This window comes from Melanostigma gelatinosum (genome assembly GCF_949748355.1).
Source record: "Melanostigma gelatinosum genome assembly, chromosome: 12".
NCBI lineage: Eukaryota > Metazoa > Chordata > Actinopteri > Perciformes > Zoarcidae > Melanostigma > Melanostigma gelatinosum.
The window spans coordinates 9176528-9190672 of NC_136645.1; the positions used below are offsets into that span (position 1 = coordinate 9176528).

General features: G+C 41.9%; 2 protein-coding genes across 2 annotated transcripts; one reads left to right on the forward strand and one right to left on the reverse strand.

Moving 5' to 3' along the window:
* Window positions 1–1491: 1491 nt before the first annotated feature.
* Window positions 1492–4606, forward strand: smndc1 (survival motor neuron domain containing 1). The gene is made up of 6 exons (XM_079280664.1): window positions 1492–1608; window positions 1970–2089; window positions 2619–2761; window positions 3124–3279; window positions 3596–3749; window positions 3995–4606. Exons 2-6 carry the CDS (start codon window positions 1970–1972, stop codon window positions 4130–4132), a joined length of 711 nt encoding a protein of 236 aa, XP_079136790.1. The 5' UTR covers window positions 1492–1608; the 3' UTR covers window positions 4133–4606.
* A 2225-nt stretch (window positions 4607–6831) lies between these two features.
* LOC306785345 (max-interacting protein 1-like) lies at window positions 6832–11725 on the reverse strand (the record flags this gene model as incomplete). The annotated part of the gene is made up of 6 exons (XM_079279689.1): window positions 6832–6995; window positions 7121–7292; window positions 8502–8616; window positions 10035–10064; window positions 10321–10423; window positions 11497–11725. 6 exons carry the CDS (start codon window positions 11723–11725, stop codon window positions 6832–6834), a joined length of 813 nt encoding a protein of 270 aa, XP_079135815.1.
* Between the last annotated feature and the right edge of the window lie 2420 nt (window positions 11726–14145).

Consider the following 14145-nt stretch of genomic DNA (forward strand, 5'->3'; position numbering starts at 1 on the left):
AGCGGAGTCTTTTCATTTTGCCCACTGGAAGATTTTGTCGAAGAAAATCTGTGCTTCGGTCCTCTTTGTCAGTAAGAAAATAGACAACAGAGAATAATGAGTTTTCATATCAAAAAGACAAATAAATATATATATATATATATATATATATATATATATATATATATATATATATATATATATATATATATATATATAGAAATAAATAAAGGGAAAACAGGAAGTTGTCCACATGTATCTATTCTTTGAAAAATAATTCTTCATCCAACAACATTTTAGGAGAAAACAACTTTCATAAAGCAGACTTACATTGCAGGTAGTGCTGGCTCAGGGAGATCGTGTCATCTGCTGTGGCTGAAGTGGAGACTACGTGGTTTTATATGAGCTTGATCTGACGCTGAGGATGTGTGATGCTGACTCCTCTTCAGTGAGATCAGTAATGGGCGGAGTTCAGCCGCTGCTGGAGATTTAAAAAGCAATTTTGTTTTGCTCTTAGACACTGAAACCACAGGCTGATTATGACAGTAATATTTTTGATTTATAGATGTAATATCTGTAGCTTATTAAATTGCAATGGATTATGAGTACACTCTTTATGGTTTTGCAGTTCTACTTCATGAGCAAAATGTTCAGATATATCCTGAAAGAAAAAACAGCTTGAAATAATACCTGCAGCTACAGAGAGGATTGGAGCAACTTACTAAAGAGATCAATCACTAGCAGTGAGAGTTAAGAGCAGCGCATTTACTGAAATAAAGGTTTCAGCTACACATAATTTGCTTTACCAATAACAAAGTAGAGTAAATCAAAATGAATAAACTGAGACATTTTGTGTATTTGATAGACAAATATAATCATTATTCTCAAATTATATGCAACAATCTGCACAGTATGACATCTGAAAGCAAGATTTAATTTATTACTTGCAATGCAGAATGTGTGCCAGATTATAGGATACACTGAGGATTTGACATGCATTGCTAGTTATCTACTTTAGGATTGCTAAGTCATTTTATTTAGACAGACACACCAGGACACATGTTTTACTATAATGACGAAATGATATTTATTCATTGGGAGTATTAAAAGGGTTGTATGTTCGAGTTTTAGCGTTCTGAGGCATCTCTATGCTACACCCTAGTCATCTGACATCCATACTAAAGTACAAAGTATTGTATGATTTGTTTTGGCACAGCTTCACTTCAACATACGTTGTTTTAAAAGAGAAGCAGAAAGATTTATAACAGCATGATCTATGGCAGTGGTTCCCAACATTTTTTCTTGTGATTGTATATTATATATAAATATATATATGAATATATATCATACTTCCATGTTATAGCTAGTAAATACCAGTATAGGAAAATTCACAGGAAACTGGAGATACAGTGCATCCATGGTGCCGCTGGGGGCGCTAACGAGCCGCTCTGGACTTCATCTGATCTCGCTTGTTATCGCGAGGCCGTCTGTCTTGGACTTCCGTTTGGATATTTGTGTACGGGAGGAAGGAACGCGCACTGTTGTTCTTTTCAGCTGTCGGTTTGTCAAATTGTCGACTTGAGATTTGGATGCCTGGTGGGTTTAACGGTCAAGAGCATTTATACTGAGGTAAGATGTACATCGACCCCCTTCAGTTTGTGTGTTGTTGCTAGCATTGACGTTAGTACATCGTACGTAACATCTCCGTCGACGTAAGAGGCCGAGGGATGATGCTAACCTTAGCGTATGCTAACGTGAATGTTGTGACCTAGCGGTCTATCATGTTTTTCCTTTAATCTTAAATTGTATTAGCCAATGTTTCACTCATTTAGCATGTGATACAGTACACAAGAAATCTGTGTGATTATGTTATTGCTAATTTAAGATTTCATATGTTTAATGTTAGCTTCTCTGACGTGCTAATACAGCTAAGTTGACCCATCGTTAGCCAAGTTTACTAGAAAACCGTCTTCTTTTTTTGTCAACACAGATGTCGGACGACTTGGTGAAACAGTTGAGCAGCTACAAAGCCCAGCTACAGCAAGTAGAAGTCGCTTTATCTACCGACCAAGAAAATGAAGACCTCCTTAAACTCCAGAAAGACTTACAGGTTTGTGTGAATGTGATGAAGCGTGTTTGTCATTGCTGGATTCGTATAGAATGATATTTTAGTTTTATAAGCAACTGATCATCTAATCGTTGCTTTTAACCACTACTGAGCCCAGTTTTGAAAATAGATGCTGGTATAAATCGTATTTGATTTTATGTATGAAAATGCACCACTGACCAACAGTAAAGTAAGAAACAAACGCCTGTGTTAAAGTGTTCTGTAAGAAACAATACAAATAGTGCGAAGAAGGAATGGATATAATTCAATTGGCCGATTATGTACAGTATGCACATGTAGAGATGACATGCAGATTATGTTAGTATTGGCATGGTATATTATAAGCATTTTCCAACGTATCTGTCTAGAATGCTAACCCTAAATAGTGAGTCATGTCGTAAGGGCCCCACAGTGCTTTATTTAAGGAAAGCGAAAACACTGAAAATAACTCATTCCCACCTCTGACCGACTTTTACAGAGGGGGAAACTTGCCTACGCTTTCCATGACCGTTTGATTGCATTTATTCTACAGGAAGTCATTGACTTGACGAAAGACCTCCTGACCTCACAGCCCACTGAAAGTTCTTCTAGCACCAACGGCTCAGACCCTGTACCCTCGAAGCATGGCTGGAAAGTGGGAGACAGCTGTATGGCTGTTTGGAATCAGGACGGACAGTGAGTATCACCAGCCTCTTCTGATGAAAATAATATATGCAATTGCATGCCTACTAGCACTACCTATTGAGTTCTTCATTTTAATAAAAAAAATGGTTTAATGGATGAGGTTCTGTCCACCCATTGTGTTTGTGCGTCTTCGGTTATTAAGACAAGCCGCTGTATGTTTGACTTTAAGGGTCGCAAATGTGAGAAATGCATATACCTGTGGTAAATTGGAACAGAAAGAATATCCAATATTCATATATAGTGCAGAGTTTTATTCATCATTAGTATTACATATTGGTTGAAACATTGCTTGTTACGTAGAGCTTGAGTATTTGGCTCATACTCACCTGCTTACAGACGTGATTCTTTGGCAGGGTGTATGAGGCTGAGATTGAGGAGATAGACCGGGAGAACGGCACTGCAGCTGTTACCTTTGCCGGGTACGGGAACGCTGAAGTGATTCCTCTGCAGAACCTCAAAGCAGTAGAGGAGGGGAAACGCTCCAATGAGGACGGGAAGCCCAAATCAAGGTATGAACAAAAAACAACTTGTGTGTCTCACTCACACTTAATGTGCGTACACATAAACCGTTGCACACGCTAAGTGATGAGACCCAGTGTGAACTCTTTTAGCATAGATTTCCTCAACGGAAGCAGTTTAGTTTATACAGTACTATAGCTACATATATTTTGTTCATAGTTATATGGTGCCAATAATGCAGTTTTCCTCTCAGTTATACTGTATGTTGGACTCACTAATGTTATATTTTCATATTTAATATATCATGTTTGTCATTGTACATCATAAGGATTTGTATAAGTTTGTCTTTGTTGTCTGTCTTTCTAGGAAAGAGCAGATAGCCGAGCAGAGAGAGTACAAGAAGAAGAAAGCCCAGAAGAAGGTACAGAGGATGAAGGAGTTGGAGACGGAGAGGGAGGAGCAAAAGTCAAAGTGGCAACAGTTCAACAACAAAGCCTACTCGAAGAACAAGAAAGGACAGGTACTTTTTTTTTTTTAAATGATTGTTTTCATCGAATTTATTAGAGAGTGATGGATAACCCACGATGCATGGGGCAATTGTGGACAATTGGTATTTACTGTAGAGGTCTCTTTGAGACATTTCACCCACTAGCTTATCCTTCCTGTGGAATAAGTGTGTGTGTTGTATATTGTAAAAGTTATTCAATAATCCATTCTCTATATGTTTTCAATTAATAATGAAAAACTTAATTTTTTTCTGTCTAGGTCAAGAGGAGCATATTTGCATCTCCAGAAAGCGTCAATGGAAAGGTGGGAGTGGGAACATGTGGTATTGCAGACAAGCCAATGACTCAGTACCACGACACGTCAAAATACAACGTCAGACATCTAATGCCACAATGACCTGCTCTGCTCTGTGTATAATAACCCACTGTGTACAAGCTGTATCGGTGCATTTCCATTGTGTTTCTACAAGATTTATGTTTCCCAAGTAAAGAATGGAATTGCTTGCGCGCGCCATTGTTTGAAATATTGATGTAGTTTTCTTATATATTATGTAGGTACAAAAGCAAAAAAATCCAAACGGGGGGTTGGCACACGGTCACCAGGTATCCAAGAAAAAGGCAGCTTTCAGTTGTAGGAAAGCCGTAGAATTTGATGTTTGTGTCCAGGTTTCACTGAGGCCAAATACCTGCTAAGAAGAGTCTAAATACACACCTGCAGAATTTAGTTTGTACATTTGAAGTTGGTTTTTAAACACTGACCCATTGTGGGAGGAGTCTGAATGTCAATAATGGTGTTGATTTGACATGGCTGAATTTACGTTTTAATATGTGTATATAACAGTGAAATAAACATTGTTTTGTTTTCATTTTATTTTTTTTTTGATTATTGCTTCCACCTCATTTTGACTGTTTTTACATCATACGTTCATCCTGTAGGTGGCAGTAAAGACTTCTAGTAGCATTATTAATGTTACAGCCCTCTTTATCATAATACGTCTCAAGAGTTTATTAGTTCGACATGTAGGACTTTAACTCAGGAGGCTTCATGAACAGCGTTGGCTACAGACGGGATTCATTTATATCAGTGGTTCTCAACTGGTCTGGCTGCGGGACCCACCATCACCCCTTAATGACAAGCTGTGACCCACTACCCAAATTATATATATATTTTTATTTTTTTATTTTTGTCAGTCAAAGGCCCGCGACCCACTGAAAACGGGTCCGCGACCCACTAGTTGAGAATCACTGATTTATATGATACACATCAGTCCAATACAAGACAACCAAGTGGAAAATTTTGACGATTGATGGTAGGTGTTCCCAAAAAAAAGACATTACTTATGCTTTGGGCGGTAGAGGTTTATTGAGATTCCAGGGCCAGTTTTCAGGAACTGTAACAGAGTACCAGCAGGGGACCAGCAGCATGTTTTGCAAAAAAGTCACCGTGGATGGCTGATTAAGCACAAGAAAAAACATTCTGGGGTGTGCTTTGACATACTTCCATAAGTCTTTTTCATAGTGCATTTTATAGATTTGGGGTTTGGGGTGGGGGGGTAACAAGGAACTTTGTGCAAGAGTCATATACCCATGTTAAGACACAATTTGGTAGCGATCTCCTTCGGACTTGGACCCGAAATATGCATTTGAATGGTCATATATTGAAATGTCTTATTTGGTTTCATTGATTCCAACAGGTCAGCAGTGCAATTCCGTGTCCAAGATACATATAATCGTTACTGGGGAGTTTCCAAGTGTCAAGGATTTGAACTGCGTTCTTTTTTATGCTACAATACATAAACGATACAGTATTAAACATTGAAGTATAAATCAAAATGGGTGTTCTGTAGTGTTTATGTTCATGCTACAGACATATTTAAAGACTTGTCACTCCAAAGCACATCACAACATGATAGCTATATTCAATACACATGCACCATAGCTATTTTTTTTAAATTTTTAAATCAATTACAATCATTTTTTCCTACTGAATATTAAAATTGATGCCACTACCGGGGCAAGTGGTGAACTAGCAAACTGCAATTTGGTGCTGGACGGACAGAATAGTGTGCTGAACACAGCCAGCGTTACAGTTGTGATAAAAGTAGACGCTTTATTGCTTTAGTGCGGGATAGCTTGTTACTGTCATAATGAAACTGAATCTGCACACAGTGTAAAAGAAAACCTTAAGGAATGCATTTAAACCTTCGGCACTGCAAATGCTTCAGTCGGCGTTCAATTTCATGTCGAGTAATGTGGTAAACTATTTATTTTTTTAAAACAATGTGAAGAAAACTGTTTTTTTTGTCTTTCAAGCATGGCCAAATACTTAGCTACAGTTAAATTAAATATACCAAAAATAAATACTATAATCATATGCAAAATACAATAGAATAACGAGGGTGGACTGCTCCACCTGTTTGGATACCACTGTGTTTCAGTCAAGAGACGGGGCGCCTCATGGATCGCTGATGGGTGAGGGTCTTAAAGCAGAGGGTCTACGAGTGTGATGAACAGTTTGGAATGCGTAGCCCTTGCCACTGGCTTGTACACTGTCAAGAAGTGCCATCTGGATTATATTATCCAGAGAAAAAGGGCAATGTTATTACAAGGCAAATGGAGCAAACGTTCACACACAATGGTGAGCTTCTGGCTGGTATTGGGTTGTTGTTTTTTAGGGTTTTTGCTGGTTTCATTGGATGAACTTGACTAAAGGTAGAGTTCCCCCTTCAGTGTTGGACACTGGTGCGTGGGGTCCTCTCTACAGGGTCAGGTTTGAGTGCAGGTATGGTTGATTCAAGCTGGTAATAGGTGAAGGGACATTCAGGTGATTGGTTAAGTCAACTCTGAAAATGAGAAACTGTATATTGCCAGAGAAGTTAAATTTGAGGGGTGTAAGATGTTTCAGACTGATGTAGAGGAGCCCCTTGGCTTTTGGAAGGAGTCACTTAAGGCTGGTTCTCGGGGGGGGGGGGGGGGGGGCTGGTTCTTCTCATGAAGGCAGTTAACCTAAACTGCAAAGGGAGAATGGGAGCTTTCGGCTGGTACTGGTGAGAGCCATAAAGGACGGCGGCTGGAGTAAACATATAGGCTGGTGCTTCAAGCGGAGAAGGCCAGTTTTAGACTGCATGTGGAGTAGCCCTCATCACTGGCGGAGCTCTGCCGGCTGCTGATGTCATCCAGGTCACTTACACCACTGGTGCTTACGCTGTCCATTTCTCCATGGGAGAACTCAGTGCTTTCGACATCAACTTCAATCTCCTCTGCACAAAAAACAAATGAATACAGATTCATTTTTCTGAGTCGTGCAAGTCCAAATGTTCGATGTTGTGCTTGCGTTAGTGTATATGGGGACAAACCCGATGAAGGCTGTGATTGGGACACTGACCTCTGTCAGACTCTGAGTGGTCAGAGTCCATGTGGGAGCCCTGGCTGTCCGTACGGACCCGGTCCCGGTCTCCATGAGTCTGCAGCTGGGATAGCTGCCTCTGCAGGTGCCTCTGTTCCCTCTCCAAGGTCTCCAGCTGGTGCAGACTCCTCCGGTCCACCTCTTCAAGTTTCTACATAAGAGGGAAATGCAAAAGAGTTAATTGTGCTGTTATGTGAATATTATGGTGAGGATCGGCGTTACGTAGCGTTGAATCACACCGTTACGACTGCAGCTCTCTAGATGTTCCTCGTGAGTAACGTACTATGTGGCGTGAGACGATGGTGAACTTGTCTTGCGCGCAGTGAAGTGATGTTCATGCGTTGGTCGTCAAATGTGACGCCCCTGAAATATTCAACACACAATGACTGCGACTTGCTGGTTGGATTCTCGAGGAATAGCTGATGTCTCTGTGTGAGGTTGATATCAGTGAAATATGACCGGATGCAAAAGGCAGAGTTGCTTCTTGGGTGTACAAATGAACATAAATGTCATCGTGCCCTGCGTTTGGCAGATCCGTTCGTTCTTCGCCTTCTTAGCTCTAAATTTATTTGTTCACGCTTGATTTTGGTTCATTTCAAACAAACACACACAAGCCGCTTACTTAAGTATGGCTAACAAATAAGCAAAGGTCCCGAAGAGGCCCTACGAACATGTCATCCAATCACTTCACAGCAATCATCACATCTGATCGTGCCGTAAATAAAAACAGTGGCATATCAATAAGTAGCAACATTTACATGCGAGCCAGTTGTTGAGCAAGATTTACAGCTGGTGGAAGAAAAAAGCCTCTGTTGTGGCTCTTCATGCTGCCAGCACCTGCTCCCAACCTCTGACTCTCACAACCTCTGGTTTCAAAGACACAACACAGCAGCATTCAGGGGCCACATATCCTGCACTTTAAACAGGCAAGTCCAAAGTCAATAGTTGACATCATACAGTAGGTACTTCATCCATTACCCCCCCCCCCCCCCGCTGTAATAAACTCCCACACACTGTTGCCAGGATTGCTTTCATATTGCAGCCCTCAATCATCCCTCAAAAGAATCGTATCTGGCTTTAGACTGTAGCCATCAAGGGGGCCAAAGTATAGTCTTGGATGCTTTGAGGCTACTGGGCCACACTCAGTGGCCCATTCAGGCAGGCGGCTTTAACACGAGGACTGATCTGGTGCTCCTAAGATGAATCAAGTCATTTCAAAGTTCAAGTGCAAGATGCCTCCCCTTGTACATCAAATGGGAAAGTATGTAAATACTTTTACGTTATTACTTTTGAGCACAACAAATGTACAGAATGAATCCCTTAATCCCATGGTGGTGCAATACTACCGGGGCTACCGCACCTTGATATGTGCTTTGGCCTTGTTTAGCAGTCCTAGTGTGGTGTGCCGACTGCAGTCTGGTCCCAGAGGGATGAGGGACTTCAACCTCTCCAAACACAGGCGGAGATGTGCTCGTCTGTGGGATGGAGACGTAATCAAGACGGGTCATTTCTCCTCAGAGTAAGCATGCATAGAGTAATGTGCATTATACAACAATTATTCATGACACAATGATGGATTTCCAGACGAATGTATGATTGTCCTCTGCTGCACTGATTGTGATCTAAGTCAGATTATAATATTTCCTCTGTATCCAATTCGATTAGTGTTGTAACAGTTAAAGGCAAACCGCTATTTGATCGGTGCTGATCAATTCTAATTCTGACCGGCTAGCATTAATCCATGTGAGATGAGCAATGTAACAGTCCAGATATATTTAGGCACTTGATTTATCTGTTTATCCATTTGGCTAATTAGCCACGCCATCTGACTCTTTTGCAATTACGTATGGATCCGTCTGGCCCCAGATTTGAAAAGCTGCTGAGGTCAGCTTGTGCTGTTTCTGATCCACCGAGGCCTCTGGATGCAGACCAAAATGCAGGAACTGGCAAAGGACACTCGCTCTCCTTTCAAATAACGTAGTAAAATGTAGGTCAAGTTGTGATGTCAGCTCTTCTCTCTGCATTGGCCACCATTTTGTGATATGAAATAGCCCCAGTATGAAAGAAGCCTTGCTCTTGAAGATGACATTCTTCCTCATCACTGAGTGCATCTCTCAAACCGGGACTTTCACACACACACACACACACACACACACACACACACACACACACACACACACACACACACACACACACACACACGGCTTGCTTTTGAGGATTAACCGGGGATTTCATTTTCGGATAAATGTGTCCTGCGAACAGCAGTGGCTGCCTTATCCTGTGTCCATAGCGTAGCATAGCATAGCATAGCATAGCATAGCAAGCTGCTGCTGAGTCTCTGTCAGGAAGGAGCCCTGTTGTCTGGAAACAGAGGTTTCCCATTTGCTGACTGTGGGAAATGTCTGCGTGTCGTCCAGGAACAGTGCTGCCACTGAGGCTGCATTACACCTCCCTTCTATTTGCCGTGCAAAATTACACACTGCCAACACACACACAATAGGTGAGTTTCCAAGTTGTTGAAGAAGAAAAAAACACATTTTCTGAAGTCCTGTGATGATAATAAGCTGATTTATAGGCCTGCAGTGCGTCTCATTTTGAAATGGTATGCAGCAAGATATGCAGACATGGCAGAGTGGAGAAAGCTTGTGGTTTATCAGCTTGAAGCTCATTTACTGCAGGAGTTTAAAGTCTGCCTCTCCTTCTTCTGTATGACTTTTGCACGTCACTTGTTATGCATATATAACAATAGTTAATTGAAGAAAGATAGCAATGGGAATTTAAGATGACTACCCAGTCACAACATTTCACTGTTTTCATTGTGTTCCTGTTTCCATGTCTCTTGGTCTGTACTGACTGAACATGCAGATTACCTCTTTAGTTTAGTTTTACTCACCTATTCTTTTCCAGTTCATTGTGCGCTGACCTGTTGAAATCATAAATATACAAACAAAACTGTTATATAAGCCTTAATGAAGCAAAATACCACATATTCTACAATCTATATGTACAAACAAATCCAATTGTTGTAAAAACGAATGATGCCGTAATCGTGCTGATAAGTGATAATACGATGCTAATAAGGATTTCACTGTTGTTTATCAGGAAGTATTTAAAATGTACATTCACATCTATTATATTTAGCCTCATTTGAAGACCCTTTGTAATCGACATTACCCTACCTATTGTGAATATTGTCCAATTTCCTGTTCTTGAATTTACGCTGTTTCTGTTGGTGTGCAGTCTGGGTTGCAGGGTACGTTGAAGCATAACCATGCTCACATTCTGGTAATGAAAGAGATCAAGAGGATTCAAAATATCAGACAGTTTCTACCAATGTTCTGCAAGCGAAGGGCTTCACGAGGGCTTCGATTTGCATGATGGATGTGACCTTATTTGACCTGAATTTAAATGTGTGGCCAGTGGCAACACATCCCAACTAAAATAAATACATTTCAGTGTAATAGAGAGACAAGCCTTCTTAGAAAATGCTAATATTAATACATGCATGCATTACGTTTTTATAACACACACTTCTAGTCTACTGTTCTTAGTGTGGCTCAAAAAGTCCTACAGTTCCCATGAGCCCTCCTTCCCAGTAACATGCGACGTCAGGCGTGAACCCGCGTGTGATTGGCTGTCTCCCGTGACTCTTGCTCTGGGAACATGTGTGCCGACCAATGGGAACTTTACAATTTGTTCCATGTGGAAACCATGTGAACATCACATACAAGGAAGCAGCAGCAGCTGCTTCTGCAAATGATAGGTGGGCTTTGAATGGAAAAATGTTTAGAGGAAATAAACTGTAAATCACTGCTCGTGTGCGCACGAGGGTCCCATTGAATGTGATGTTTTCTGAGAGAATGCGATATTTAAATTATGCGAGAAAAGGAGCTGCGATCGACTGAGATATAAGTATGAAATATGGAGTCTCAAACATCATAAATATCTAGGCAACATGAAATAACCGACATCTGCACATATGCAAGTATATTTTTTAGAATAAATGCATCGTGCTTACTCGGCGAAAGGTTTCCATGGTCGGCAAAAAAAACAGTTTTAATGGGAGCAGAAGATAATTTAGCTGAAGGCTATTGCAATGGAATCAGTCTCTGGTTATGCAATTTAGTTCTGCATTTAAAAACAAATTGGAGACAATTACCCCACCTCCTTTCTATTGATGATATCGTAGAAGTGTAAAGTCGATTAAAGTACATTTTCCAGTAGCAGGTGAAATATCATTGGCTGCTGTCGGGCCAGCTCATCTGTCCGCTGCGCGTCTTTTGTCGCCTTCGCCTCTATTGTTGTCTGCTCGGCGCATTACGTGTTAATATCCCCTGCTGCCCGTGTTTACTTACTTCCGTTGCTCTTCTCGATATTTTCTATGTAATTTGCGGCGTCGAGCAGCACTTGCACGGTCTTCATGAAAGTGCCGATTTGGTCCATTGCGGAACATTTGGAGTATAAAACGTCGCTGAGAGAATAGTCGGACAATTCTCCGGATTCTTGCTGGTCCATGGACGCATCAGACTCCGACAGAACCTCTTCGGGTTTCAGCTCGCTGTGCTGTCGCATGTACTTTACCATTTTCACTTTTTTTTTGTTTTGGGGGGTGGGTGGGGGTGGGGGGGCTTTGACAAATAGGCAGCGGTGGAGTCGCTCTCCTTGTCCCGTCTGTGCACTGAGCCGATGACTGAAATGAACTCGGCTCGATGGAATTGCAGTCCTTAGCCTCAGCCACTTGCCCTACTTGGTGGATAATCCCTCCCACTAACGCATGCACATTGCATTCATTGTCAACCTTGCCCATAATAAATCCTCATTATCAATACTGCAGGAGAGTAACACATAACACATATAATGCCTGCTTTCATTTGTAACGACGCGGCTTTATGCCACTTGACATGAAGCAAATAATTATGACCTATTGGAGCTGCCTCGCTTTCGCACTCACAGTTTGGTCTGAATGCATGTGAGCAGACTTTAAAAACCTGGATATTGGAGACATAGGGAAAGGTTTGGTTTGGGGTCTGTTTTTGGTACATTAAGGTGGTGTGTTCAGGTGTTTTCCCTTCGGTGTGAATGCCACATATTAATATGATTTCAGAGGTAGTTTGAGGTTATTTGTTCAAGATAATCCAATTGTTTTTTCCCTATCGTTTCTTGTTTCCCCCTCAGCTTCTCCAGCTGTATTGTATAGTTCTCCAGACCTAAAGCAAACTAAACTCACACAGAGATGAGAAATGAATAAACCAGTGAGATTATGGTGAATGTCAGGATGATCAGAGCCCATCTGCTGGGGCTGCCTCCGTTCAACAGCATTTTCCTGATCGGGAAAGTAAGCCTACTTTCCCGATCGTCAAAGTTTTCGAAGATAACATTGAAAAAATGCACGTCTAGCTTGATTTTCCACTTCTGTTGTCCCTTTTGACTGATGAAGAAGTCATTTTCTTCCCCGCACCATGAGGGAGGGATGAGGACAGCGGGGAAAGGGGAAAGGGCCTGTCTTTACGAGGCCAGCCATGCGTGCAGGGTTGTGTTGTGCCTCTGAGACAATGGGTGCAGATGGCTGGCCCGCTGCAGATGTGGCCAGGCCTGTAACGGACGCCTGTGAGAGAGCACACCCTCCCATGGAGTCTGTTTCAGCTGCCTGGCAAGGCCTGACACACACAGACGGTCCTGATCTCAACGCTGAAACAGAGACGCACTCTTTCTTGGCAACAAAAAAACAGGATGAATTTGTGGAAAGATGCAATGGTCCCAACAATTACAGGCCTGTTTATGGAATACTTTCTCTGCTAATATGCTTCCCCCCCCCCCCCCCCTCTCATTTGATTAAAGCTATTGTTACCCGAGCTTCTTCATAACCCCAATGCAAATGTAACAGTCAGAGATCGTTATATCTGCTGCCACCCACGTGTCAAATGGACAGATGAAGAGTCAGACACGGACGTTTCACCAGGAAGAGGCTCGTCTGTGCTGTGAAGCTCGTGTGCAGGCCGACCGACTGATAGCGGCAGCGTGGAAAGCTGACCCGCTGTAGGTTGGTGTAGAATGTGACCCCAACTGGAGTAATCTGAAAAGCCTGAGGATTACACCATTGGCTCTGCTGTCACAGAGGAGGCAAAGTCACACGGCGCTGGCATGTGTGTGTGTGTGTGTTTATGAAAGAATGTGACAAACATCCCACACAGGCCTCACACGCCATGGAGTGTAAGGCTTCTGGGATGTTGTCGAAAGGGAACATTTATTTATCTATCGATGTATTGATCCGATGCCGTCATCTCGCATGCAGGTGGTCTACAAGAGGCCGGTCTCGGATGAAGCATTGTTGTGCAGCAGCAGCCGCCCTGTTGTTTTAAACCAACAGCTGCACTTTGCCCCGAGGTCACCGCAGAAGGACACTCCAGCAGGCCAGACGTGTGTCACCTGCTCCTTCCTGTTGAGTCACAACACGGAAGAGCTCAGCGTTAAGCTTTGCCATCCACGCATTGAGAGGGATTGTTCAGATAACGAGTTTGGCGCATTGACATAAGAAAAAGTAAGATAAAATGATTAGAGGAAACTAATTACTAAGAGCAATATATTATTGTTAACTGCCAATCTTTTTGTTAGCCTAAGACTTCAAAATAATATTATTTTCTAATTTGTTAATTTGTATGTCCAATTCAATGCACTACCTTTTGACCTGGTCTTCTTGTCATCTCCTAGGAGAGGTGTGTGTGTGTGTGTGTGTGTAGATCCTGTCACTCCCCCAACATGAACACCTGTTGGAGACACCAAATCCCCTCTTTGTCTCCTCTCAGTGGATTACCATGACAACGCCCATTCATATGATGGCTGAAGGCTGATTATACAGCCTCACACGGTCAATTATCACTGAACAGAGTGCATTGTTTTAGGGGGACGCTGCCTTTAAAGAAAAGAAGAGGGTAGGCTGTGTACATTTTCTACGAAGCTTTATTTTGTACTTGAGGTGTTGTAGTCTAGATATTTAGCTTGAGTTT